Source organism: Agelaius phoeniceus, chromosome 5 (assembly GCF_051311805.1).
Source record: "Agelaius phoeniceus isolate bAgePho1 chromosome 5, bAgePho1.hap1, whole genome shotgun sequence".
Taxonomy (NCBI): domain Eukaryota; kingdom Metazoa; phylum Chordata; class Aves; order Passeriformes; family Icteridae; genus Agelaius; species Agelaius phoeniceus.
The window spans coordinates 60,822,260-60,848,806 of NC_135269.1; the positions used below are offsets into that span (position 1 = coordinate 60,822,260).

The 26,547-nt window shown below is 40.0% G+C and overlaps 1 protein-coding gene across 2 annotated transcripts in view; it reads left to right on the plus strand.

Annotated features, from left to right (window-relative positions):
* The window catches only part of RELN (reelin), a 284,556-nt gene that overhangs the window by 184,557 nt on the left and 73,452 nt on the right, over positions 1 to 26,547 (plus strand). For both annotated transcript variants that reach the window (XM_077179117.1, XM_054631807.2), the window contains exons 19-25: positions 340 to 501; positions 4,740 to 4,976; positions 10,790 to 10,982; positions 13,552 to 13,664; positions 20,198 to 20,335; positions 20,987 to 21,173; positions 24,871 to 25,076. In XM_077179117.1, the coding sequence (XP_077035232.1) occupies positions 340 to 501; positions 4,740 to 4,976; positions 10,790 to 10,982; positions 13,552 to 13,664; positions 20,198 to 20,335; positions 20,987 to 21,173; positions 24,871 to 25,076 (1,236 nt within the window). The remainder of the gene's footprint in view (positions 1 to 339; positions 502 to 4,739; positions 4,977 to 10,789; positions 10,983 to 13,551; positions 13,665 to 20,197; positions 20,336 to 20,986; positions 21,174 to 24,870; positions 25,077 to 26,547) is intronic.

Consider the following 26,547-nt stretch of genomic DNA (forward strand, 5'->3'; position numbering starts at 1 on the left):
TAAGGTTGTGTTTATTTGACAGCTTGTGGCAGCTGATTAGATCCATTCACTATCTCTCCCTCCCCTTCAGTGCCTAATAAATAATTAAATGCAGTAATGATTGGCATTTTTTTAACTATATATGCCACAATGCATTACTTGACAATAAAACCAAATCACAACTACAAAACCCCATAACCGATATTTATCAAAATTTGCCTAGATTGAGAAGATCTGAAAACAACCTGGTTAGGGGAAAGACAAAACAAAAAAAAAACCCACAAAAAAACAAAACAAACAAAAAAACCAAACCCACTGTGGACAGGATAGCCTGCAAACATTTGTGTGGTTCTGGTGCAGGTTCCTGCAGTTCACACTGCGCCTGGGCAGCAAGTCGGTGCTGAGCACCTGCAAAGCGCCCGACCAGCCCGGGGAAGGAGTGCTGCTGCACTACTCCTACGACAACGGCATCACCTGGAAACTGCTGGAGCACTACTCTTATCTCAACTACCACGAGCCAAGGTATGTGCACACATATCACAAAGAGGTATTTGCGTGCAGTTGTGCTGGCTGTGGTGGTCACTGCAATGTGGAGACTGGGTACGTGCTGCAAGAGGGAATGAAGATTTTTTATTGCACACAGAAAGTTACCACTTTCCTTTAAAATTTTGCAGCTGTTCTAGGCACTTCTGATTTTGTCATTCTATAAAAATGAATACATTGGTTTAATGGCTTTCAAGTCTCAGGTGATACAACAGAACAAGCTGAAGCAGTGCAGGAGGAGGGAGAGGAGTGTACTTGTGGGAAATAGGGGCATGACACTTCCCCTGGAAGCAGCCACTTGTAAAGAAAAATTAACATAAATTATTTGTAGCTTTGAAGCCATAGATACCCTCACTACACCATCCCCTGGGATTAGGAGCTCGCAGGCAGCACAGGACAGCTGAGACAGAATCTGATTGTGAGGATCTCTGCAGGATTGTGAGGATCCCTGAGGTCAGCAGGAAAACTCACCTGCTCCCACTCTCAAGGCAATTGCATGGCTGTGCCTCTGCCTTAGGCTGGGCTTGGTGCCCTGGGAGAACCTGCTGCTGACTGGGCCTGGGACTTGCACAAATAAAAAAGAAGTTGAACAAAGAGCTCATTTCATCTAGCAAGGCCTATGTTTGGTGTCAGATTAGAGAGGAATGCATCTCCTGTGTTTAGAGAAGGTGTTCCTTACATTTGTGACACCATCCACCAAATTTAGTAGAGCAATACAAAATCAGGAGTCTCCATGAAGTACCAAAATTCCGGAACAGTCTGGTCTGGATCTATGCAAACCCTCTCAAACCTGGCAGCAGCCACCTTCATGGGGTGCTGCAGCAGAGCCAATAAATGCCAATTGAAGGAGATGCTCTGCAAAGGGGCCCAGAAGAGGCAGAGCTGGCAGTGGCATCACTGGACTCATTCCAGCAGGTCCATTTCCTGCCCATGGGTAGCTTTGACCTGGGTGTTGCCCTGTGTCTTCTTCTCTACCAAGTTCAGAAAACATCTTAGTCAGCCCCAGGGGTGGGACTGGAAATAGCCTGCAAGTCACTTTAGCTACACATAACTTTCATTATTTATAATCATTGAGCTCAGATGAGCGCTTTTTCAAAAACAAAACAAAAAAACTTAGATTTCCAAATCTTGTTAATAGCTCAGTACAAAATTGCAATATTCAAAGTGTGATTAAGAATGTTCTAATTGAAAAAAATCCCCCTTAACATTACAATTATTTCCTGGGAGCTATAAGAAATATTTAAAAATGTGAGAGTAGGACTGTATTTGGTAGAAATTCATTGTAGACTTTAATTTTTGAAGTTCTAAATGTTTCCAAAGGAAAGATGGTACAGACTGGAAGACTTAAAAATCTTCTTCAAAGTTTATTTTGCCTAGCTTTGCTATAGTCACATATATATTTTATATGACTCCACTTCTAATTCTTAGATTCAAAACTATATCTGTAGGAGTTACATTTCCCTAAAGGTTTTTCATATATAGCACTATGAAATTTTTATAACAAAAAGGAAAATACATATTCTGGTGACTGATTTTAATCAAGTTTAAGATATAAAAATAATAAATTACACAGATGCTAGAGACTTATTTTTCTTTTTAAGGTTAGGTATGGAACACAATTTTTGTTGTTCTGACAAGGTACACAGCCAAGTACATTCTACACAGAGTAGAGAGATTTTGCCATGGGAGGTGGATGGATAGATGGATAGATAGATAGATAGATAGATAGATAGATAGATAGATAGATAGATAGATAGATAGATTATTCAGTCCACTCTGGGTAGATAAAAAAATGACATAGATACAAACCTGAAGCTAATGCTGGCAATAATTATGAACAAAGCTTCACCTTTTCATATTATGTTGTCTGAAAATATCAGCATTTTCAGTAACATAGATGGACTGCTGCAAAGTTTGGCAATCAGTCTGTATCCACGAATTTAATTAATCTTCAGTCATACAAAAAATAATTACACATTTAATGTTCTGCTGAAAAGGTGCATTTAATCTGCTAACATTTGACAGCTGCATTTTTCTTCTGGGCAGAACAGCGGTGGCTTTTCAATATTTGGTATGCGCATAGCTTGAAAGAATGAGATCAGAGCAAAGGTCTCCCAGCTGGTTTTTAACAAATTTAATGGTGGCTGGTAATGTAAGTAGGAGCACTTTTCTTCTCTGCAGCAGAAAAGTCATTAGCAGGAATCCCCCTCCCTCTCCATCTATCTCCAACAAATCAAAGCCAGACAGGAGAAGTTGTTACAACTGGAGGTGTAGTCAGGTTCTGCATACTAACATATGTGCCATACGTGGTGGTTTACACCTACGTTTTTAAATTGTGTTAGCTTAATCCCCTGGGATGGAGAATTTATTTTAACATGTGTTAAATATTTCAGCATCTGATAAGTGTATCAGTGGTGCATGTCATGATTTAGGATTTTCTGTATATTACTGTCTGTGAGAATTAGTGTCCACATGGGCAAGCTTATGAGAGTTAAGAGTGAAAGGGAAGATACAGGCACCAGAGGCAGCCACCAGCAGAGAAATATGCCCTGGATTATGGCAGAGCATTAGCTCACACGAGTGCCAGGTGCTTCACAGAGCCCACTGGATACAGTGCTCCTCCTTACCAGGTACCAGCTTTCCTCAGGATAACACCCCTGAATCATGGCAGAAAAAAATATGGTTCCTTTTAGAATCAGTTGCAATTTCTTGTCATTTGTGCCTTTAAAAAATTAACCCAAAAGGTTGTAAAGTTGCTTCTTATGAGGGAATCCTTAGTAGAAAAGAAGCCAGGGTCTGAAGTCATTCAAACATGTTTATTTGAGTGTAAAGGAAAGGTATCCACCATACATAAAGTGTGTACTGTGCTGGGCCCATGCCACAGGGACATGGCCATGTCACCTCTGGCTGTCCCTCTGCACTTCTCTCTCCAGTCTATGGATGGCAGAAAGCAGCTCCTAGAAAAGACAGGCAGGACTTTCTGTGTGCTTCCCACCTGTTTAGCCAAGCTAGTTGATATTTTCAGGTTAATGGATTAATGTATTCTTCTTTAAAATGAATGTGACACTAAACAACAGTATTATAAATCTACTCCCTACAAGGTTGTTGTAGCAAGTCATTTTTAAGAGTGTGGTTTTTGCACTAAGATTGCCACAGGCACAAGACTCTTTCATATGCAGAGAACAAAACATTATAACAGGCAGCTTAGAAAGCCTTGAGTATGAAAAGAATTTGGTGCTGAAATATAAAAAGATGCTTTCTGTTTACCTGATATTTCATTTTATCCATATTTCCTCTTACAGAGAAAGAAAAATAACAGCTACATGATGAGCTGGCTGAAAACCCTTTAGCCAGCAAGTAATTGTACCCCAATGGAGACAAATGTCCCTGCTGCCAGTCTGTCTCACAGCTGATGTGGCTGTGTGGGGTACCATGGTCTTAGTGATTTATGGGGCTTTCAAGAAGGTGTCATTGCTGTGGCAATTAATGTATACTCCCTCCTGCAGTGTATGAAAATTGCTCCTGGAAATCAGATAAAACTCTTAATTTTCTTTGCAGTTTTTCATTTCTAGGTGTGTTGACACAGCTGCCATGACAAATCAGGTGACCTTGCATACCAGAAGCACCTGGGACTCACCTCCAGTTGCATCTCTATGCAGCTACAAAAAAGGAGTGTCTGCCAAAAAGAACTACCCATAATCACACTGTCTGACAAGATGAAGATTTTCCACTTGATTGTGGCAATTTACAGGGGTGGATTCTTCTAGGACAAGAGCACCATTAGAATTATATCAATGCTATGTGGGGAATGCAGATGTTTACAAGATGCAGATCTTCAGGATAAAACCCACTGAGTCTGACAAAGGGGAATTGGAATTCTTAAATCCTTGTCAGCTCATCATTCCTTTGCTAATTTACATGTTTAAATTTCCTGAGAGGTCCACAATGGAGGCAAAAATTACAAATTTGGTAGAAACTCTTTCTGGTGGCTTTTGCACATGCCTGGTTTTCAGTAAATGAACTGATTACCAAGAGAACTAACAGTTCCCCTGTCCCTGTCACTGGTAGCAGCTATACCAGCAGATGCTGTGGTATTTGTGGGTTAAATTTGCTCCATGATTTTTAGGGTCAGTAAGGAAAAGTTACCAAAAATACATCCCCATGGAATTATTACAAACAGGAAAAACTGGCAATAACGACTTTGCTTTGTTTTCCAGAATAATTTCAGTGGAGCTGCCTGAAGATGCAAGGCAGGTTGGCATTCAGTTCAGGTGGTGGCAGCCATATCATTCTTCTCAAGGTGAAGACGTGTGGGCAATCGATGAAATCATCATGACCTCTGTGCTTTTCAACAGCATCAGTCTGGACTTCACCAACCTGGTTGAAGTCACACAGTCTCTGGGCTTCTACCTGGGAAATGTTCAGCCCTACTGTGGCCATGACTGGACTCTTTGGTGAGAAACATGTATTTTTTCCTGTTCTACTTTTGTTTTCCTTGCGTACTCATCCTGCTAAGGATCAAGTGACTGCTGCAAATGCATTTTTCTGGCAGCAATTCAGAGTAATAATGTGTCTTATCCTCAAATTGTGGACAAAAATACAGTCACTAATCTCATTGCAATTAGCAGTAAGTTTTTCACCTCATTGCAGAGATTTATGTTTGATGGGAACATTGAACGTAGCATTCTTTTTCCATGAAATATTTAAAGAATACCCTAATAGAAAAAATTCAGAAATGTTTCATAATCTTCACTTCAAATCCAGGCAGGTTAATATGGATATGCAGGTAATGAAATAAAATGATAAGTACAGACTCTGAATATTTTGTAAGTGATGTTCAGATCTATGTACATAGCCATTATATTGTAATCCAGAAAGCAAAAGGCAGCAGAATGTAGGCATTATCCATTTGTATTTGCTTTGTCTGGTATTACATACACTTAGTCATCTGCACTGTGATCAGCATCATGACATATTGCAATTAGGTCTCAAATATGCTGTGTATTTAGAAACAAAAGCAAGAAAACATTACACCCCTCAGAGGAAATAAAGGCAAGAGAAGAAAAAGAAGGGAAAAACAAAATTAAAAAGTCATTAGGATTGCATAAAAATATGTTTTTTTAACTAAAGCATTAACATGCTTCACAAAAAAAAACCTGGAGCATTTGAATGTAACATTTGGAATTAATACAAGGGAAGCTCAATTTAATCTGTGTGTTTTGATTAAAACCAAATAACAGTTTTGTGCTGGTCTCATCAACCTATAAACCCAGTATAGTTTTAATTGGCATAGATATATTTCTTTGGAGAAAGTACAATCACAGTAATTATAGAAAACCTGAAGAAAATAAAATAATTTTAGCATCCCCATGGACACTCAGAGAAACACTGTTGGAATTTTATTAACAAGTATCTCTGAGCAATCTGATTTGACTTTCTGATCATCTGTCAGACTAAAAGGAGTTGGCTTAGCAGTAGGAACAACACCAAATGTGTCCTAGCACTGATAATGAGGCAGTAGAAGCACCATTAACCACTTTAATAAGGACAAGGAAGGTACTCGCTGCTCATTAAAATGAAACAACATGTTAGGGCTCAAACTGTTTGCATCTTCCTTATCAAAGAGTTGGAATGAAAGCCTTTTAATGACATTGTTTTCCCTCTGTACTTTTAAGACCAGTTTATCATGGGGAGGAGGGCAGATAAGATAGCAGAGGTTCTTCTCTTTTCCTCCCATGACTCTAAATCGGAACCAAAATAATAAACACTAAGCAAAATTCTCCATCCCATATGGAGATGGACTAGGGTTTGTAGTGCTCAGTCATAGTAGAAACACTGAAGTTTCCATGCATCAAATATAGAATCAAAACCTTCCTCACTATTTATGTCTAAGTATTTTTCATTATCACTGGAAATCATGAACTCTATCCTTCACTGACCTTGCTCCTCTCAAGGGAAATTTTTAAACTTACACAAAGTCTGTACAAATGGTTGCTAGTTAAATTAATTATTGTTGGGTTTTCCCAGCTGTGAGTCCATTTGGTTCTCATTTTCTAACTCATGAGTTTCTAACTCATGAACAGATCTTGCAGTAGCACTGACACCATTCTCTTGAGAACAGTCTGACAACAGCTTTTTCATTAGTACAACTATGGGAAGTACACTATCAATCATTTTACAGGGTGGCATCCCCAAGCCCATTTTCACAGAATTGCTTTTAATTGTCTATTAGGTCTCCATTTCTGCCTTAGAACCTGTAAACATGAACATTTATCCTTAAAATTGGAAAAAAACTGAGGAGGGAGATTTTTAATTTTTTTTAAGAGGCAGGCTGTTCTTTTTCATACCTGACTTCATTTTTTCATTTTAAAAAAGAAAGTTTGTTCATAAACACATGTTTTGATCAAAGGTGATTCTTGAGTATTTTCATGGTCTGTGTCTGAACAGTCATTTTATTTGATATCCATAATCATAATTTAGTTTCAGAATGGATCCTTTACTTTATTACATCATTGTACTGAAATGACTCTGAAACACTTTAAAATGAAGTGCTTGATGATGTATATTAATTCATCACTTCTCCAAAATGCTTATATTCAGGCAAAATTTTGAACCAATTGTCTCTGGAGTATTATAAGCTATATACAGTGACTTGCTGAAATTCATTTAAATATTGATAAGGAGATATATATATAAATATATATATATATATAACACTTTGGAGCTATACATTTTATATATATATATATATATAAATGTATTCATGTGGACACAAATAAAATAGCTTTAGTTAAATATATATATCTATATATATATGTATTCATGTGGACACAAATAAAATAGCTTTATATAAATAAACTGTCTTCAGTCAGATTACAGCATTATGGTTTAACTCAGTGTAGCAAACAATAGTGTCCCATTGCCCCTGGAGAAGCCTAGAAGACTGTAAACCTGTCTTGTCATGAGCTATGTTTATGGAGCAATATCATACAGTAGTCCTACATCAGCTTGGTAATTTCCCAGTGTCTTAAATGTTTTTTTTACAGTAATTGTTACTCTGTATGATGCAGAAAGTTTCTTTCAGGTAATTGACTTAATTATATTAATGATAGTAATACATTTAGGAATTATTTAGCAAAGCAGGTATGATGTGATGCAGAAAGTCCAAACACCCCCTGCTTTTGATGGAAGCAAAGCTGTGTCTGGTTCGAGCCTGGGCTGTCGTGTCAATATTTCCAGTCAACGCAGATTTACAAAACAAGCTGCATCCATGTGTCTTTTCAGTATTCCTAAAAGTACCAGCCTTGAAAAGATGGTAACTCTGGGGATCTCAGAGCAGTTTGGAGCAATGCAGGTTGGCTGACATTGACTGTGATACCATTCCCAGAAGTACCAATTAGCTGGCAGTGCTTGGAGGGAGAGTGATTGTTCTGAGGGCACCTATGGGTATTGTTCCTGTGCCTCTGCAGGTCTAATTATACACGTGCCAGAAACCCACTCACAGCAACAAATTTATACAAAAATGAGGCCTCTGCATTCTCATTTCTGAAGATATTTTAGTTAATTATTGTGACGCCAGGGACATGACTTCATCTTTTACAAATTCTGGAAAGGTATTCCAGCTGTGTGGCTCCCAGAACAAAGAAAACATTTGGTATTCCAGCAAAAGAATATACCCCTAACCACAACATGAGAGCAAAGAAGGGACAAGGTGGAGCCCACAACTTTAATGCTACTTGTGTTCAGCTGGAGGCAAAATGTGAATGATAAAGGACTTTGTGCACCTGTAATGTGATTTCCTTCCTTCAAAAGAGCTTCTTATAGAGCACCACATATTGTCTGCATCTCAACACTATCTTCCTTTTGCACACTTCTTTAATATGCATTTTAAAGAGCTGGTTTGACTTTTTAACTTACTTAATATACTTACTTAATATATTGTGTACAATATCCAGTGGCTAAGCTATTAAATTAAAATTAATATTAAATTTAAAATATTTTAATCATGACCTGAATGCCACCAGAAAGAAAATATTAGAGTTTAAGACCTTTTTTTTCTCATTTTATTTAGTAGCATTGAATAAAGGGAATTTTTGTGAAGACAAGACCAAAATGTTACATTTAATTCTTTGCCCCTTTTTTCACTATAAGTCCTTTACTTCTATTACTTTGGGAAGACAGCTTCTGGGCAGATGTTTCATCAAATTGTTGAGTTTCAACTCCTTTATTCTGTTCAGATAAGGTTTAAGTAACTGTGATGTGCTGCTATGCCCAGGTTTTTGTGTGCAGTGCCAAATCCTCTTCCAAAGCAGTGCTACACATAACTCTCAGCTGATTACACTGCACATGTTTGGCTGACACCTGAAGAGCCTGGTTGTATTGGCACAGATTTCCCATTAGGGCTTCAGCCTGTGTCAGATCAAATCAGCTTTAGCTTTTAAATTTGAGGATTTTTGTCATTTTATGAAATACAAGATAGAGCTTAGAAGAAAAGGAAATTCAGACATTAACCAGACAAGTTCTTCTGAGGTGCATTCAGATCTAACCACAAAGCCACAAACCCTAGGCTGGGAGCTGCACTGCTGATGAGTGCACATTATATCCTCTTCTTAACTTAAAATTATCCTTCCTATTGAGAAGAAAATCACTTTCTTCACACCAGCTGAAGGGCAAACATTTCAGATACAGTTTTCCAAGATAACTTACTGCCTTCCAGTCCAGCTGTCCATGACAGTGCCCTTGTGCTCTGGCAGTGAAGGGAGTGTCCATCCACAGTCACTCTGGATTGCTGAGTGACAAGACAAAGTGAAAAATTTCATATAAAGTCATGAGCTGGATCAGCTTTAGGAATTCAAATCACAAAAGTAAGGCCAGAGAGTAGAAAGCAGACAGGATCTTAACTTATGCCAAGTAACAGAAATTTAATAATGACAAAACTAATGTCAGCTTTCAGTAATTTCTTCTAAAGCTTTAAGGTAGGATGCTGACATTTATGGCATAAGTGCTCTCTCTGGAAAGGACTCTATAGAAACCAGTGTAGGTCAGTGAATTAATTTAAAGGAGTCCTAAGTGACACAGACTTGTATTCCTTGTCCTCACACTCACTTTGTCATGACCTTGAATTTTACAGGAGTAGAAGCTTATATGTTCTTCTGTATTGTATTTAAAGATTATGACTACTTATTTAAGATAATAAACTGTAGCTTACTCAATCATGAGAGCAACCTTGAACTACATTATTCTCTTCATCACCCCTGTACTGAATGTAGCTTTTTCTTTTCCATGATGATTTGCAGTGATTTTCTTTAAAAAGAGCCAATCCCTTTTCTAAATTGTTCACATTTAAGAATAGTCTTAGAGAATATTGAAGCTGAAAGGACTACAGTATTTCTGAAGACACTAAGTAAACATCTCAAACTAAGCAGAGGGAGGCAATTTTCATTCTATGAGAACTTTTATTAAAATACTCTGTTTTGATGCCTAGTGAGCAAGATTCAATGTTTAAGTTGTTATTACTTCCTTCTTATGCTTCTGTTGGATTTGAGGTTTTGAATTTGGTTGTTTCCTTTTTCTTTTGAATAGTGCATAGAAGAAAAACCTGCATTTGAAGTGAAATATCTTGGAATTTCAGACTATAAATTGCATTACTATATATATGATAACTGGGTACCTTGAAAAATATATGTGTAACATTACTATTGTTCTCCAATCCACTGGAAAATATAACTTATATCAGTACATCTATGGAAAAGAAGCTGAGAATAGAAGAATAATTCTGAAAAACAGTCAAGTGAATGAATTGCACAAGTCAGTGAATGAATTGCATATAGGAAAATCAATGAAGTTAACAGTGTATATAATAAGAGTATTTTAAACTAGATTCGGAGTATTTTAACTGTCCAATATTAGAATGAAATTACAGTTCTGACTGTGGCATGACCTTAGGAAATGGACACCCAGGGGAATCAACTTTCTTTATGTTGTTCTTTCCTTAAGTTGCCCTTTGCTAGATCATAACTTGATCCTTAATACAAAAAGCATATAGTAAGAACTAGCAGAATAATTCAGTGTTTCACATTCTGGGATACATCAGGACCTTCCTGGTAATTTGCAGAAGTACCAGCAGGAAGATTCTTCTGTGCGTGGTCTCATCCCACATGCCAGTCTACAGAATAAAGAAGCACAACTGTATTTAACTCACAGCCATGATGTTCTTTTTTTGAGTGATTTTGGAGATCCATCCTGATTCTTTCCTTGCATCTCTCAGTTTTACAGGAGATTCAAAGCTGGCCTCTAGCATGCGCTACGTGGAGACCCAGTCCATGCAGATTGGAGCTTCCTATATGATACAGTTCAACCTGGTGATGGGCTGTGGTCAGGCCTTTACCCCTCATATGGACAACCAGGTGAAACTGGAGTACTCCACCAACCATGGCCTCACTTGGCACCTTGTTCAGGAGGTGAGGCTGGCAGAGAGGACATTAGTCTTCCATAAACTTTGCTTTATACAAAAGATAGTCTGAAATGCACTTTTGGCATTGAACAAAGATGGTTTCCTTTTTCACCTTTCAGTAAATAAATTCTCTGTTGTAACCAATCAAAATTACTAATAGGGTGTTTAGACTGTTCCTCATAATATTTGGAAGAAAGGTATCTGAAAGCCTGAAACACAAAATAGTGACAGGAATGGACAAAGGCTGAGAAAAAAATTGGGCCACAGTTAGAGCTCCAGGGTAATGGGTGAGATCTTTCCTGTGCTATTGCTTTGTTTTTCTAAGCAAAATGCATCTACTGTTTCCTGGAATTTAAATGGATAGACATTCTTTCTGCCCTTGTGCACAGCCATTCGGTAAATGGAAGCACATTCCTTCAGGGGATTGTAATGCAGAGCCTTTCATCTCCCAGCCCGGCTCAGGCACAGTCCGGGCTGCAGTGACCGCTGTTCCCCCACTCTGCTGGAAGTGCAAACAGCAGCCTTGGCTGCTCTTCCCCGGGTGGCTCAGTGCTGCCTCAGCACAAATGTGAGCAGCACGTAGTTCATGCTCTTGTTTTCCCTCTCAGATGAAAAGCTGGACTTTCCCTGGACTCGGGGTGAACTAACCAAGGTCCTTTGGCTGCCTCTGAGGATGTCAGGGAACTTGTCCTTCTGCCTTTTCCCTGCCTGGTCTGCAGACTCACCAAAGGATTTGTATGCAAAGTTCCACACCTTCTATGAGCAATTAAAGCTTTGCATGGTTACCCTTGCCATGTTGTGTTTTGCCACATTTACTTTGGTGGGCACAATAAAGAAACGACAATAAATGAGTTTTTAAACTTTGGAAATCCAAATAATGATTTCTGATCTTAAACAGAACCCAGACAAAGGCTATAAATCATATATTTCAAACCCTGTTCATGTCTTTTATATCTAGCAAGCATTATCATTTTGATGTCCAAGAATAGTTCCTAGCAGTGGGTGTTTGGGGTTTGTGCTTGGCATCCGTGGAAGATAAGTTAGCTTCAGATTTTAGTGCTCCTTTCCTTGCTCAGTGGAGCTGAATTCAGAGAGAACATGCAGCCAAATCATTTTTCTCACACCACCCATGTTGCTGTGATAAAAGAGTATTTGTAGTATATTTCAAGGACATAACCTGGCAAATAAACAAAACACTAATTAATTAAAATGTTTGAAAATTTTGTTTGCTTTGCAATCACTGATCTTTATTAGATCCCGTTTTCTATAATCTTTTAGGGGAGATGAATCACGAAAAAATGTTTGAAAATTGCTGGAAAGGAAACTAAGCCTTTAGAAAATCTACTAAAAGAAAACCAAAATAAGGTCTCAGATCTTCATTTAATACTCTAAGATATTTGAGCAATAAATTTCTCTGTAAAATAATATATTCTGCCCTTCTTCATATTTAATACATAACTATAACCGTATAATTTAACTATATAAATATTCCTAATTGCCATAACTTCTGTAGAGCATCACTGCTTTATTATCAGTTTTAGAACAGTCAGAGTAGGCTACTTGCATGAGCAGATGTCTGTTCTCCTACCTGATACCCTTCATGGGAGTGAGCACAGCAGTGACCAGTGAAATTCTCTTGGGCATGTGGGGATGGTCAGGAGATGCTGTTCTGTGGCAGAAGGGGCAGAAGGGAACTGGTAGCCAGGAGAGGATCATGTAGATTGGTAACTTCCAAGCACTTTATTAATACCTCATAGGCCAATTTTTTGGGCGCTGTTCTAGCAAAAAGGAAATAAATTAATGGAATATTGCAAAAAATGAAATAACTTTGGAAGGGCAGTGCTAGAAAACAGAAGCTGGGATAATGGACTTAATTTATATTTAATATTAAAATGATGTCACAATGATCATATTTTCTGAATTTTAAAAAAATAGAATTTGGGAAACAGACCTCAACAGAAATCTGAGTTAAATGCAGAAATAGTCCTAGAAGCAGGAGGGAACAATTTACAGCACTTGCTGTAGGTGTCAAAGCTGCAGAGCTTGGGAAGGGCCCAAGGACACAACTTCAGTAGGCTGTGGCTGGGCCCTCTGGTGGGGCTCTGTCTGTCCCTACTGCTGCTCCCCACTGCAGATGGACGGTGTGGGCTCAGTCAGAATGCCCAGGAAAAGCCTCACAATAGGTCTCTAAAATTACCTTTATGGTAGTCTGAAGGTCACTTTCATAGACTTATTTCATAGTGATCTTGTATCCTTACCTCATAGTCCATGGGGGATGCTGGGGTGAAGATATTAAAAACCAGAGATAGACATTCCTCATGGAGGAAAGCAAAACATTGCCAGTCATGAATGCTAAACTCTTTAAACAGATTCATATGGCTTTCTTCCATCCTCAATTGTACTACAAGTTTTCTGACAAATTTCTCCACTTCATGCCAGGATTTCTCTCTTCTGTGTCTTTCACTCCAACATCTGGACCCAGACAAGCTCCTGGTTCTGTGACTTGTTTTGACCCTTGTTTCTGTTCCCAGTTATTCCTCAACATTAAATCTAGTTTTGAAATGTTTTATTTTAAGGAATGCCTTCCCAGTATGCCAAGCTGTCAGGAGTTTACATCAGCAAGTATTTACCACTCCAGTGAATTTACTCAGTGGAGGAGAATCACTGTTCTTTTACCACAGAAGACTTGGTAAGCTTTTATTTCCTATCTTTAAACATTTTTTTGTGGGGGGTGAAGGGCAGGGGGGCGTTGTGCAGACAATTTGTCACATCAATTGCTGTGACAAATATCAAGTCCTCTGCAGGTCACACTCAAGCCAATAGGTAGAGTGCCAGGGCTGACCCAGTCTCAGGTATTTCCCATAAAATGCATTCCTTACATAATTAGAGAATAAAAGTTGGTGAAGTCAACAGAAACTATTGTTTAGGATTGTTTTTAATACATACTCTGACTCTCCTAATAAAGTTCAGACTTCAAAAATAGTGGCACTTGTCTATAAATGCCCTATTGGAGGAAGGCTTTATTTGGATTGTTAATTTTTATTTTGCACATTCCTTATTGTTTATATCTTCAGACCAAAGCCCTGTATAAACAATAACTAATGATTCATTTCTGGGAATTTTTTAACTCTTGTTTCTTTTTATAGCATGTCTTAAAAAATAACATTCTCTCATGCAAAAAAAAGAGAAACAAAAATTATCAGAAAGCCTATTCATCTTGTTGTAATCAAACTTCATTTGCCTCCCCTAAAATTTTTTAATCACTAAATTGTCTCTTTCATTGTTTATTTTTAAATCTTTATTATACCATACAAATAAAAATGTTGTCATAAATCCCAATAATCTTCAGGGCATCCTTCATTTGAGAATTTAATTATTGCAATTAGAGTTACATTTTGATTATGTTTGACCTGAATCCATCATAGCAATTGCAATGAGAGCTTGCTCAGATTAAGTCATCATTGTATTTCCCCATCCTTCATCATTATTTTTTTGCACTCTGCATGGCCTCAGCACAGCCTGTTTCCATCAATCACACCACAATGATACCTTCTTTCAACACACTGGCCCTTTTTGCTGTACAGCCAATATTCAGCATTTCCTATTTCTAGGCAAAACATCAGAGGCAAATATTGCATCCTTAGAACATATCATATCAGATAATACCAAATGGTTGCATGTAAGTCTACAAATAACTGCTTTGTAGTTAGATTATAATGTACTAAATCTTACATGTCATTTTGTGCCACCATACACAAAATCTGTGGTTCACATAGGCACTTAGGAGTTTAAAAAGCATCTACAGTTTTTTGGGTTACACTCCAAAGTAGGCTGTTATTCCTAATTTGTAAAACATATAATGTACTCAAAGTAATTATACACTGTATTTGATGATGATACCAATGTTGTAGCCCTCTTTTTCTTTAGGATCTATTAATTTTTCTCAGCATATGAGGTGACAGAAGCATAGAACTCCATTTTAATTTAGGAGACTGTGGGGAGAAATTATGATGAAGTAATAGTCGGGTTCCTGTTCTATGCTGTGCACAAATCATAAATATTTCACACTCTGTCTTGTATCTGAAGGGATTCCCGTCTGTTAGCAGAGTTTTGTTTGTAATTAAGGTACAAATTACCACTGAAAATTTCTTTGCTCTTCATAGAAGCCATTTTCTGAGTTGTGCTGTGGCGTTATCAGGGTGAAGAGGAAAGGTGGCTGCCTTCAAATGGTGGCTCCCCATCAAATGCAATCCAGCACACCACACGTGTCTCTCTCACCACTTTCCCCTCTTTCTAGCATTCCTTTCCAGTGGCAAAGAGCAGGTTAAGGGCTCAACAGCTCCTTTGGATTGAGATTGGGAGGGCATTTTTTTACAGGTTTTTAGAGCAGGATTGTGAGCAGAGAGCAAATTTCTGCCTTTCCATAACCTGGGCATTATTGGTGACAATTTGATGTGCAGCTCTCCACTGCCAGCCCAGCCAGGGGGCTGGTGGTGCAGGGCTCCTCTCTGGGGTGCCCTCCCTCCTTCTCCTATCCCATCCCCACCTGCACCCACCCCACAGAGGCAAACCCTTGGTGATGGCCAGGCAGAGCAGTGCAGAGGCAGAGCCAGGTGTTCTGCCTTCCCAAAGCTGGGCTGAGGGGGGACATCTCTGGAGCTTCCATTTCACCCGCACAAGGCAAAGGCTGCCACACACGCAGCCTGCCCTGTGCTTACTGCTCAGGGAAACCAAGCACCCAAAGGAGGTCTCAGGAATGTCTCATCAGCCTTGTTCTGGCTCTTGCTGGCCTCAACTTGCCCTCACACCCCTGCACAGCCCTGCTGTGATTGCTGGAGCTTTTATCCCTGCATGCACAGCTCCCAGCTGAGGGTTTGCACCTTGGGCATGTGGGAAGTGTGAGGCTGTGGCACTGTGCTCATGCAGCTGGAAAATTGTTCATAACAGCACCTATTTCTCTTGTAAAACTTTCTGGGTGTGCTGGTATTCCTGCAGACCTGTAGATGTTCTGCATCCAGCAAGCATGAGTTTACAAGGTCCCCATGTTATGTGAGATTTTGGGTTAGGAAACCTGCTGCAAGAATGAGACTTGAATTGAAGAAATTAAATGTAAGCACCTGCTCACTGAAATTGTATTGTACTTGAACTGAACATTTCTAACACTGATGAAAATTAATTTCAGTTTTATGCAAAGCATTTACATATGAACAGGCTTTAATGAGATACAAGCAGCTGTCAGTTGCTGACTTCATAAACAAATCAACACCTAATGACTGAATGAGACCTTCAGGATAATTGGGTAAATGTAATTATGGTAACTCAGAAGGTAGCAAATATAATTTTACCAGCCACAAATTTGCATTAAATCATTAAGGCTTTTAATATCAGGAGAGAAGGCAGTGATTTTATTTTAACTCACATATCAGAAAAATTTTATAACAGAACATCATTTCACTGGCAGTACTTCTGGGACATGATTTCCTTGTGCTTATGTAAAATGTCACACAACAAAAATGACTTTTATTTGACACCAACCTGAGTTAGATATAATGTCATTAGAGAGCCAGATTGCTTTCTAGTAGCATTAAAAAAAAAAAAATGGAGAAACTATGAGGAACTAGGGAAGTTTATTTTGCTTGTAAGAAATGCTTTCATAGCTCCTCAGTGCTGCACCTCCCATTTCAATAGATGTCCAAACAGTGACTGTCCAGAAAAGCAGTGTTTTATCACTGAGGATGCAGCTGACGCTCATCTCCTTATTCTCTTTTCTTAATTAACATGGCTTTTTTAAATGGTTGATTACCATTTTTAACAGCATAATCCTCTTAAGCTGTTGTTACCTTGAGATGCAGAGCAGCCTTGGAGAGCTTTCAAAAGCAGTGAGCAGGACTGGTTTTTCAGGAGCATTGCTTTTGCAATTGTCACTTCAGCCTAACATGCATTATCCCTCACTCAGGGAGGACTCTGAATCCATAGAGCTGTCCCTGCCCACAGCCCTGTGACAGTGGCATTTCTTCCCACAGGATCCCTGGCAGAGGCCTGGGGCAGCGGGATCCCCTTGGTGGCAAAGCTGTCCCCAGGGGAGAGCTGTCTGTCTGCAGATAAAAATAACTCCTCCCTGCTGGCAAATGGCTCCCTGGGGACTGTCCCCAGCCCCCAGCTGCTGCACATGCCTCCATTTGGGCAACGTGCTCATCTCCAGGTGGTAATGAGCCTCCTCCCTTCTTCCCCTCCCCTCAAATGAGAGAAACAATCACTTCATTCAGATGGGGCAGCTTCTAAGTGGAGCTCAGTGCTCCCTTAGCTTGATGTACAGCCAACATCTGGAACCTGAGGAGGCAGATGGAGCTCTGCACCTGGCAGGGTGGCAGCAGGAATGGGACAGTGAGACTCTCCAGGGAAACACTTTGGTCAGGTGAAACCCACATGGTCCTGAGCAAAGGGCAGGAGCAGCTCTGTGCACACCCAGCCCTGGAACAGCCCCATGGCAGAGCTGCACAGGGACCTTCTCAGCTGGGGCTCAGGTGCTCTGCTCCCCTGGGCACAGAGGTGTCCTCTGTCACTGCACAGGGCTGGGCTCTCCCCACTGTTGGTGTAGGTCAGGAGTGAGCCTTGTGCCCAGAGCCAGCCCTGATGTACAGCAGAGCCCTGATGCACCTGAACCAGCCCTGATGTACCTGCACTGCCCTGATGCACTGCCCTGATGCACTGCATAGCCCTGATGCACCTGAACCAGCCCTGGTGCACTGCACAGCCCTGATGCACTGCACAGCCCTGATGCACCTGCACATTTGCCCTTCCAGTCCATGTGTGCCTGGCAGCAGCCAGTGACCAGCCAAGGCAACGGCATCAATGCCACACCAAGCTCTTTTTAGGGGGCACCACGACTTGTTGGGCACCACGAGACTTCCATGGCACGGTGAAATTGCCTCTGCATCACTATAAATCTCCCCTGGTTTGCTGTAAATACCCCAGGGCTGCAGGGTGTCACACCCCAACTCCACCCATACCCTGCTGAAAAACAGGGATGCCTGAACAGAGTGCTCTTCCTCCTGCTACCTGGGAAAATAACATGACACAGTTTTACTGTGCTGGGAGTTCACAGGGGATGTGTTTGCCTGCTCTAACACCATTCTTTGGTTTCAGTATTGTCATTTTCCTCAGCACACATTAGAGTTAACACCAGTCATTACAGCTCCTTCCAGCGCCTACAGCCTCTGTCAGGGCTCTCTGTGGTGCCATTGATGGGAACGTGAACCTCAGCACCAAAGTGATGTGCTGACTTCAGAGCACTCCAAAAATAAACAGTAAATAATTGCAGTCAATATTGACTGCCCATTGTGCCTTCACAAGCTTGGGAAGTCCTTTGTGTGCTGATTACTGGGATTGCACACTTTTAATGGATAATTCATAGCTCTTGTAATGTAACCCATCAATACATTATATCCTGAGGGAGTATTTAATCAGCAGATTTGCCCCTGCAGATTAACTCTGAGTGCTGTAAAAATGCTTACAGTATTTGCAATATCAAACAGACACTTAAAACAGGCAACAAGGGTCATTTAAATTAAAAATCAAGCCCTTGGGCAGCTTCACATGTTTTTTGAAGAAATTTGTAACTGGTACTTTAAAAATTTATCCATACATGTACCAATCTTCTCATATGTGCCAGAGTGGCTAATTGCTCTGCCACTCTGTCCTCTTCAGCTGCACAGGCCTGCTCGATTCATTTCTTCACTTCCATACGTGCGAGCAGGTGGCTCAGCCACCTTTACAATATTCATTTTAATAAGTCTTATTCTACATAAATTATTGGGGGTGGGGAAAGGGCTTTGTATCTCCAAGCAGAGTAACAGCATTATATCCTGTGCCATCATAAAGTAACCATATGGCTCAGAAACAAGTTAGAAAAGAAGCTTCTAATGGGAGTCGCCTGCTTCTCATCCTCAGCACCCCCAACCAGCCCTTGGCCAGACACAGGCTTACCCCATTTTGAAATTGGGTTTTTAGCTCCCTTCAGTCAGCCTTGCTTTCCCTGTCCTACCCCTGCACAACAATGCAATCCAGCCTCAGTGCCCACATTGCCACCAGCACCCTTTTTTACCCCATGGAGTGGAGAGTCTCTGTATCCCCGATTTGGGAGTGGCCACCAGCCAGTGTCTGTAACCTGCTGGATGTGCACAGTTTGGCAGGGCAGCTTGAAAAGGCTTGATGATGACAAAGATTGCTTTTCTCATGATTCGCTTTCTTCTCCAGCCTTGGTTTTTGAGGGCAGTGGGTGTCAGGCTGGGTTTGGCTAGCAGGAGTCACTCCCATGGAAAATGGCAATGTTGCATTGGACAGTCTCTAAAGGGCCAACACTAAGTGTTTTTAATGGGTAATATTAGCTGACTTCACTATTGTAAAGGAAAAGAAGCTGTTGAAGATAAAACTATTTAGAAAGGAGAAGCTGAAGCAAGGTTTTGTGCTTGAAGAATATTACAAATATCCAGAGATTAGTTAGGCAAGGAATTTAATTTGATGATTCCCCACCATAAACCTTGGGTATTACAGATTTTGGGTTGTTGGCCAAGAGCAAGGTATTTGCAGTGTAGGAAAAAATAGATGCAATGAAACAGGATCTTTGTCAAAAACTTGTGCTGTCAATGTCACCAGTGATATGTGAGCAAAATCTAGTTTAGAACCATCCCGACAAAAAAAAAAAAAATTATATCCAATAAAAAAGTCAACTATTGTTGAATGGAAATAGTTGGTACTCACTAACACTCAAGAACGTTAATAATTGTTTAAATAATAAATATCAGGAGAAATCCCTTTAGACAGTTTATGACCTGTTAACTGTGACCAAAAATATAAAACACGAAGTCATGCCCTAGATACACCTTTCCAATTTTCCAACCATAGCACAATAAAAATCCAGTAATATTCATAGCTAGGCTTACCTTAAAATAATTCTCAAAATCCCTGAAATGTGCTCTTCCTCAGAAATGCCATCAGTCACTGGAAAGTTCATTATGAAGGCCTGTGCAGTGAGTGGCATCATCTAGAAAGTTAATTTGCAAGAATATGTCTTTGATTGTGCCAGCCTTTGCAGCCCAGGCTGTGATTGGGATACTATGGGATACCCAACTTCTTTTTTTTTTGTTTTTTTTGTTACATTTTACCTCTTTTCCTGCCATTCTGTAAAGAATCCAAAACTGATGCATTGTTATTGATTTTAAGGTCCAGTGCCACACGTTTCCGCTGGAGCCAGTGCTACTACACAGCCCAGGATGAGTGGGCCCTGGACAACATCTACATTGGCCAGCAGTGCCCCAGCATGTGCAGTGGGCATGGCTGGTGTGACCACGGGGTTTGCAGGTATGAGGCATTTGTCAGACCCTCCTAGCCATGCTCTCCTGACACTGGCACCCTACTATTTTCCATACTTTCCTTTTCTTGGCTGTTGTTATTTTTGTATTAAAAATTAAAAAACAAAAGCACTATGTGGGCTTGACCATTCAAGCAGCATTAGCAGCCAGTTGCTCCACACCAGCCTGTGCAAGAAGCTGTACCCTTGGCAGATCCAAGCACTGGAAGAGCTGTCAGTGGCACAGGGCTGCCCTGCTGCAGGTGTCCTGGTGGCCACTCCAGGCCTTTGCACAAGGGGCCAGCTCAGGCCCAGAGCTGCTTTGCTGAGTCAGAAGGATGCCAGGGACCAGCTGAGCTCTGCTTGGCAGCCACTGTCAGAATGGGTGCTACACCAAGGACACAGACTGCTGCTCCCTGCCAGCTTCAAACTTTCTGGAGACCTAAGGGTTTTGGGGTTTTTTTAGAAAAAAAAAAATCAAATTTTCTATTTTCCAGTTATTCTGATTTGTTTCCACAATATAAAACCACAATTCCAGAATGATTTTTGTTTTCAATTATGGTTGTCCACATCGAATTTTCTAAGGTCAGTGCACTTACCTTAACTAATTGCCAGTATCAGATGAAGTCCTTAAAACTTGTTATGTTTACACTTCCCTCCAGGTGTGATTCAGGGTTTCGGGGTACTGAATGTCAGCCTGAAAATCCCCTTTCTTCAACCATCATGTCTGATTTTGAGAACCCAGATACCCTGAAGACGGAGTGGCAGGAAATTATTGGGGGAGAGGTCGTCAAGCCCGAGGAGGGCTGTGGGGTCATCTCATCTGGCTCCTCACTCTACTTCAACAAGGTACTACAGAGGGCTGGGACACTGATAAAGGCACACACTGCAGGTTTCTGTGGAGCATAATGTGGCTGTGAGGCAAAGAAAAGGGAGGTGGCAGAAAGCTGCATGTGATACTGGAAGTGTGTTAAACAGCCCAGCTGTGCTCTGCAGGTAAAGAACAAAGCAATCAAAAGAGATAAGGTAAGACACATGCACTGTGTAGTCAAGAAATAGCAGCTGTAATGAAAGGTAGTAAATTGCCAGTGTGCTGGGAAGTGTGTATATTCAAAATGTCTTACTTGGACATTTTCTTTTTTAAGATTCAGTTCGCAGTATCCAGCAGCTCCCATTTGTTTCTTCTGTACTGTCCTGGGTAAGAGATGGGGAAAGGTTGGCTTTCAGGGGCTCAAGCAGCTTAATTTGAGGTCACAGGAACAAAACTATTGAAAAAAGCCATTTTTCAGGCTTTTAGAAAATGGTTAACCTGAAGGAGAATATTCTTTTGTATAACTTGGATACTTTGCAGTCAAAAAAATAATAGAACAGGAAGGAGATATAGGGAATTATGCTAATTAGTAGCAATTATAGCTAAAACAAAAAGAGATCTTTATGACCAAATGTAAGATTATGCATTGTAATCACTGATTTATTTTTGTATTGTTGCTCCTCAGGTCTATTACTAAGGTTTGTTTTGTTCTTAATTGAAAGGAAGAGTGTAAATGCAGCTATGTGCTTCTCTTTTAAAGGTTTGATCAAACTGGCACTGCTGTCACGAGAGCCAGATTAGTCCCAGAAGAATAACCCAATATGCAACGCTGTGCAATTGTGTGTTGTTTACCTCATTACAAAAATCTAACCCATGAAATAATTTTCAGCACTCCTACATAGTCTCACATCCAGCTCCCCTGGAAATAGAGCTCTGCACTGAAAATTTCATAATAGCCCAATCAGTATAACTAGCTAATTGTGATAATTGGATTTTTATACATAATTGTCTTCCCTGTTAGATGTTTTTCCTTCTGGCTTGGTTCCTTATGCCAAGTTTCTCAAAAGTAGTTTGCTAAATTAGAATTAACCTGCTATGATCTTTCTTCTGATTCCTGCTAAGGAGGAGTGAAAAACTCATTTAGAAATTCTTGGCTTCTTTCTATTGATCTCTAAGGGTCATGTTATCACTCATTTCTTGAGTAGTAGCAGTCTGTGTGCTGTCAACAGAAGGTGGTTTATTTAATATCTGTTTAGATCTTTCTCAAACTGTCTAGGGGCCATACTGGTGGATAATAAAAAATTATTTTTATAGTTGCCAAACAGTTCTGTATTGTTTTGGGGAGATCATATTCACATTTCTTTTCATTTGCTCAAACAGCCACTTTTTATTTGAATGTCTAATGTTTGCTGCCATAATCAATTACTGCTGCCAGAATTAATGTTGGCTTTGTTCTGACAACCCTCTAGCTTTTGTTTTACAACTCATTTTAATCAGTTGTAGGTGTGTTCACAATTCAGAGCTCTTTCAATTAGCAATTCCCTGAGGCTTTATGTCACTCATGCCCTCTCTCAGTTTACCTGGGTCTGTGATTACCCCTTTGGCAGGCACAGCTGCTGTGGGGTGTAGGTATGGAAAGCTCACCTGGAACAGTTTTAGGGCCAGCTTAGCCCACTGCAGGTCAGGACACACAGCCCATGGGACAGCAAGGGTGTTTGCATCCTTAGTACCCATTACTGGCTCCATTTGATGGTGACAGTTTCAAATTCCAGTGAATCCAATGAAGCTGTGGAAGCAAACCAGCCAGAGATTATCAGTGAGATAATCAGTGAGATTATCAGTGTCACCTTGGCCAGCATCAGCCACATGGGGCTGCACCCAGAAGCTCAGGGCTGCATCCAAGGCTGAGCTCTTCTCACTCTCATGGCACCATCCAGGAGGGAATTCCTGTCTCAGCTGGGAATAAACAATGAAATAAACCAAACCAAGAACAATTCCAGACTAAATCAGTATTGCTGTATCCTGTATGAGCTTTTTGAGAGTCAAAGGATTCTTCACAGGTTTTGCTGCCTTGGCATCAGTGGTACAAGCCAACAAAACTTCAGTCCCCATGAATTCAGCTTCCAGCAGTCAGTCTCACAGTGCAAGGTGCCCTATTTGGTAGGGTCCACAAATGAGCTCAGCACCCAGGCTGTTATACCAGCCAAGCAAAGTTTTGAGAAAGAAAGCAGTAAACATTTATCTCTGCTGGGTTCATCCTCAGCTGCGTAGAACAAAGAAAGAGGTGGTGAATGGAACAGGATTTAAATTCATCTGTCACCTTATTAAAAAACACAGGTGATATTTTAAGTCTCAGCTCCTAAATCTTGTTACCTGTGTCCAGCTAGAAGACATCACTTGCTTATCTCAAGTTTATTTGGAAATTTGTCATAAGGATCCCAAATGTACAAGTGAGAGAGAAATAAACAAACATTACTTAAAACACAGGTGTCATAACTTGACCTTGGTTTTCCTTTTTTAAACCTTGCTTGGAGATGGACAGAAACACACTTTTTAAAGGGAATTATAAAGAGTAGGCAGGATGACAGTCCTGGTCCATTTTGGGGGGTGGTGCCAGGTTGAAGCTACTTTAAAAAATGCAGAAATATGATCCCTGCATCAGCTCTCCATCTGTACACAAATGGCTTTGCCCTACCTATAAAAGCTATGGCAGCATGATGCTGTGCTGGGGCAGGGCTGTGCCAGATGCAGGGCATGCAGGTCACCCCTCTGGGGACACTGCTCTCATCCTGTGTCCTGCCTTGTCACAGCCAGCTTCATATCCCATACCAGCATCTTGTAGGTTTGGTGATGTGGAAGTCCACAAGTTCAGCCTCAAGCCCCAGGGCACAAAGGGAAGAGGATTATGGGATAATTTCAGTTACAATAAAAGGCTCTTAAACCTTAAAGCTTTTTTTTCCTATGAAAATGCTCTGTCTTCTGAACACACACAGAGTGACCACATTGACCTCCTAAATTCAAAAGCATACTTGGAAAAGCTGTTCACTCAGTTTTACAAGGCTCCTTGTTTCTCTCAGCTGTGCTCAGGTAAACTTGAAACTAAATCCACAGGTTTTAGTTGAGACACTCCTGATTTACAACGCTTATTAGGAAAATAATATAGTTTTGTGTAGGAACAAATCTTATTCAGCTGAAGCATGAAGAGAAAATGTCACTCCCTGGTTCTTGTGTAAAAGATGAACTTTGGGAAAGATATTATAGGAAGGAACCAATTTCAGGTGATTGGGTAACCTTGTACAGTGCAAGATTTGACCAGGGAAATAAGACTAGATAAATGGCCTTTTTGCTGCTCCATGCATTATCAATAGAAAGTTGAATATTTAAAAATTTAACCCGGTTTGATTCAGGATATCCAGCACCTGCTCTTTGTCCTCTGAAGTCACACGGGACCATGGGGGAATGAGCTTAAATTCTTGTGTGAAAATTGTGTTGGGAAGAAGTTGAATTTTGTATTGAAATCAAATAATAAAGTTCTTGTGGGATCAAATCAGGGTGACATAAAGGATGACCAAGCAGAATAATTGAAAGACAAAAAAAGCCAAGTTGATACAGAAATCATTGTCCTCCATGTTGTGAAATTTTATGTGTAATATTCATCTATGATGGATTTTAAATATGCCTATTCATCATGAAAGTGCCATAATTATTATTGTCCCTCTGTTTCTTGTATTGTAGGCTGGAAAAAGACAGTTGGTAAGCTGGGATTTGGACACAACATGGGTGGATTTTGTACAGTTTTACATCCAGATTGGAGGAGAGACTTCTTCATGCAATAAACCTGATAGCAGAGAAGAAGGTGTGCTGCTGCAGTACAGCAATAATGGCGGGATCAATTGGCAGCTACTAGCAGAAATGTATTTCTCTGACTTCAGCAAACCCAGGTATAATTTTGATCTAAATTAAGTAATCCACATCTGCATCAGTTTTTAAAACTATATATTTCTCAACTTATGAAAACATGAATCATAATTCAAATTTATAATGCTTAGAAGTCATCATTATATAGAAACTTTTCCTGACTGGCAGAGTAAACTCCTGTCACTGGGAATGAAAAATGTAATGAAAGTGGGCCTTACAATCTTAGGTAAAATATAAAGTTTCCTATTACCTTCTATGTGAAACATGACTAAAATGCTAATATCTGCAAAGCATTAGCAAGCAAATACAGAACTTGCTGAAAAGAGGTGCAGAAATCTTCCATTTCCTCTGACTCTAATTTCAGATCTAATGAACATGTATTAATGTCATATGAAGTAAAAGGTCCTTTAAATAAATATTTAAGGAGGAGAAGAAATCATGTTCAGCCATTTAAACTTGGTGTCAGATACCTTGTCAGTGAAAATTTAAATTGTATTTGTCTACATGGGTGTTAACATGATTTCTATTACGTGTAGTCCATGTCTTTCAGCATACAAAGATCTGTATAGGAGGCCTGAAATATTTTACCCAAAGAAAACTGCTACATAATCTATTGCATTGTAACAGAAGGATGTTTTTGTCTACAAATAGGACCAATCAGCAGAAGAGGATGAGAAATTAATTTTGCTAGCATATATCACTTTTACTTCCTGGCATCAGAACATGGATCTGCTGAACAGTTTAATTCAAAGCTAGAGAGCTCAAATCAGTTCCTTATTGTGTTTGGCAATATAATAATAGAGCAGAAAAAACATACATTGTCTTAAAGAGTTTACAAGAAGAACAAAGAAAGCTTCTTGATATGCAGTGCATAAATAGGGATATAGATATATGGGAAAATAGAAAAATAGCATCACAGAATCCTTAAAGTTGGAAAAGGCCTCCAAGATCATGAAATCCAACCTTTGACCCAACATCACCATATCAACTAAATTACAGCACTAAGTTACATATCCAGGGTTTTTTTGGACAATTCCAGGGATGGTGACTCCTCCAGCTCCCTGGGCTTCCAAGGAGCCCCAATGCCCGACTACCTTTTCAGCGGAGAAATTCTGCCTGTTGTCCAACCCAAACCGATGGAGCCACATTTGAAAATTGTGAAAAAGCAGAGAAAAGCAAGGCACAATTCTTCCCAAGAATATTTCTGAGATTCACATTCTCTGAACCTTAGAGGAAAGAAAAACAATTCTTACCATTTGCTGTGCCTGTGTTTGTGCAAAAGTAGAGTGCAATATGGAGATTGTTCACCCAAAGTTATGGCGTTTTGTTTCCTTGGCCTATCAGGGCCAAGTGTGTGTGAGTCGGGACTGTCGGGTGACAGTCACAAGATTCAGCGCAGTGAAGTGCTTGTCACATTCAGTTTTGATGTAATGTAATAGAGTATAATAAAGTAATTAATTAGCCTTCTGATATCAATGGAGTCCTCCTCATCAT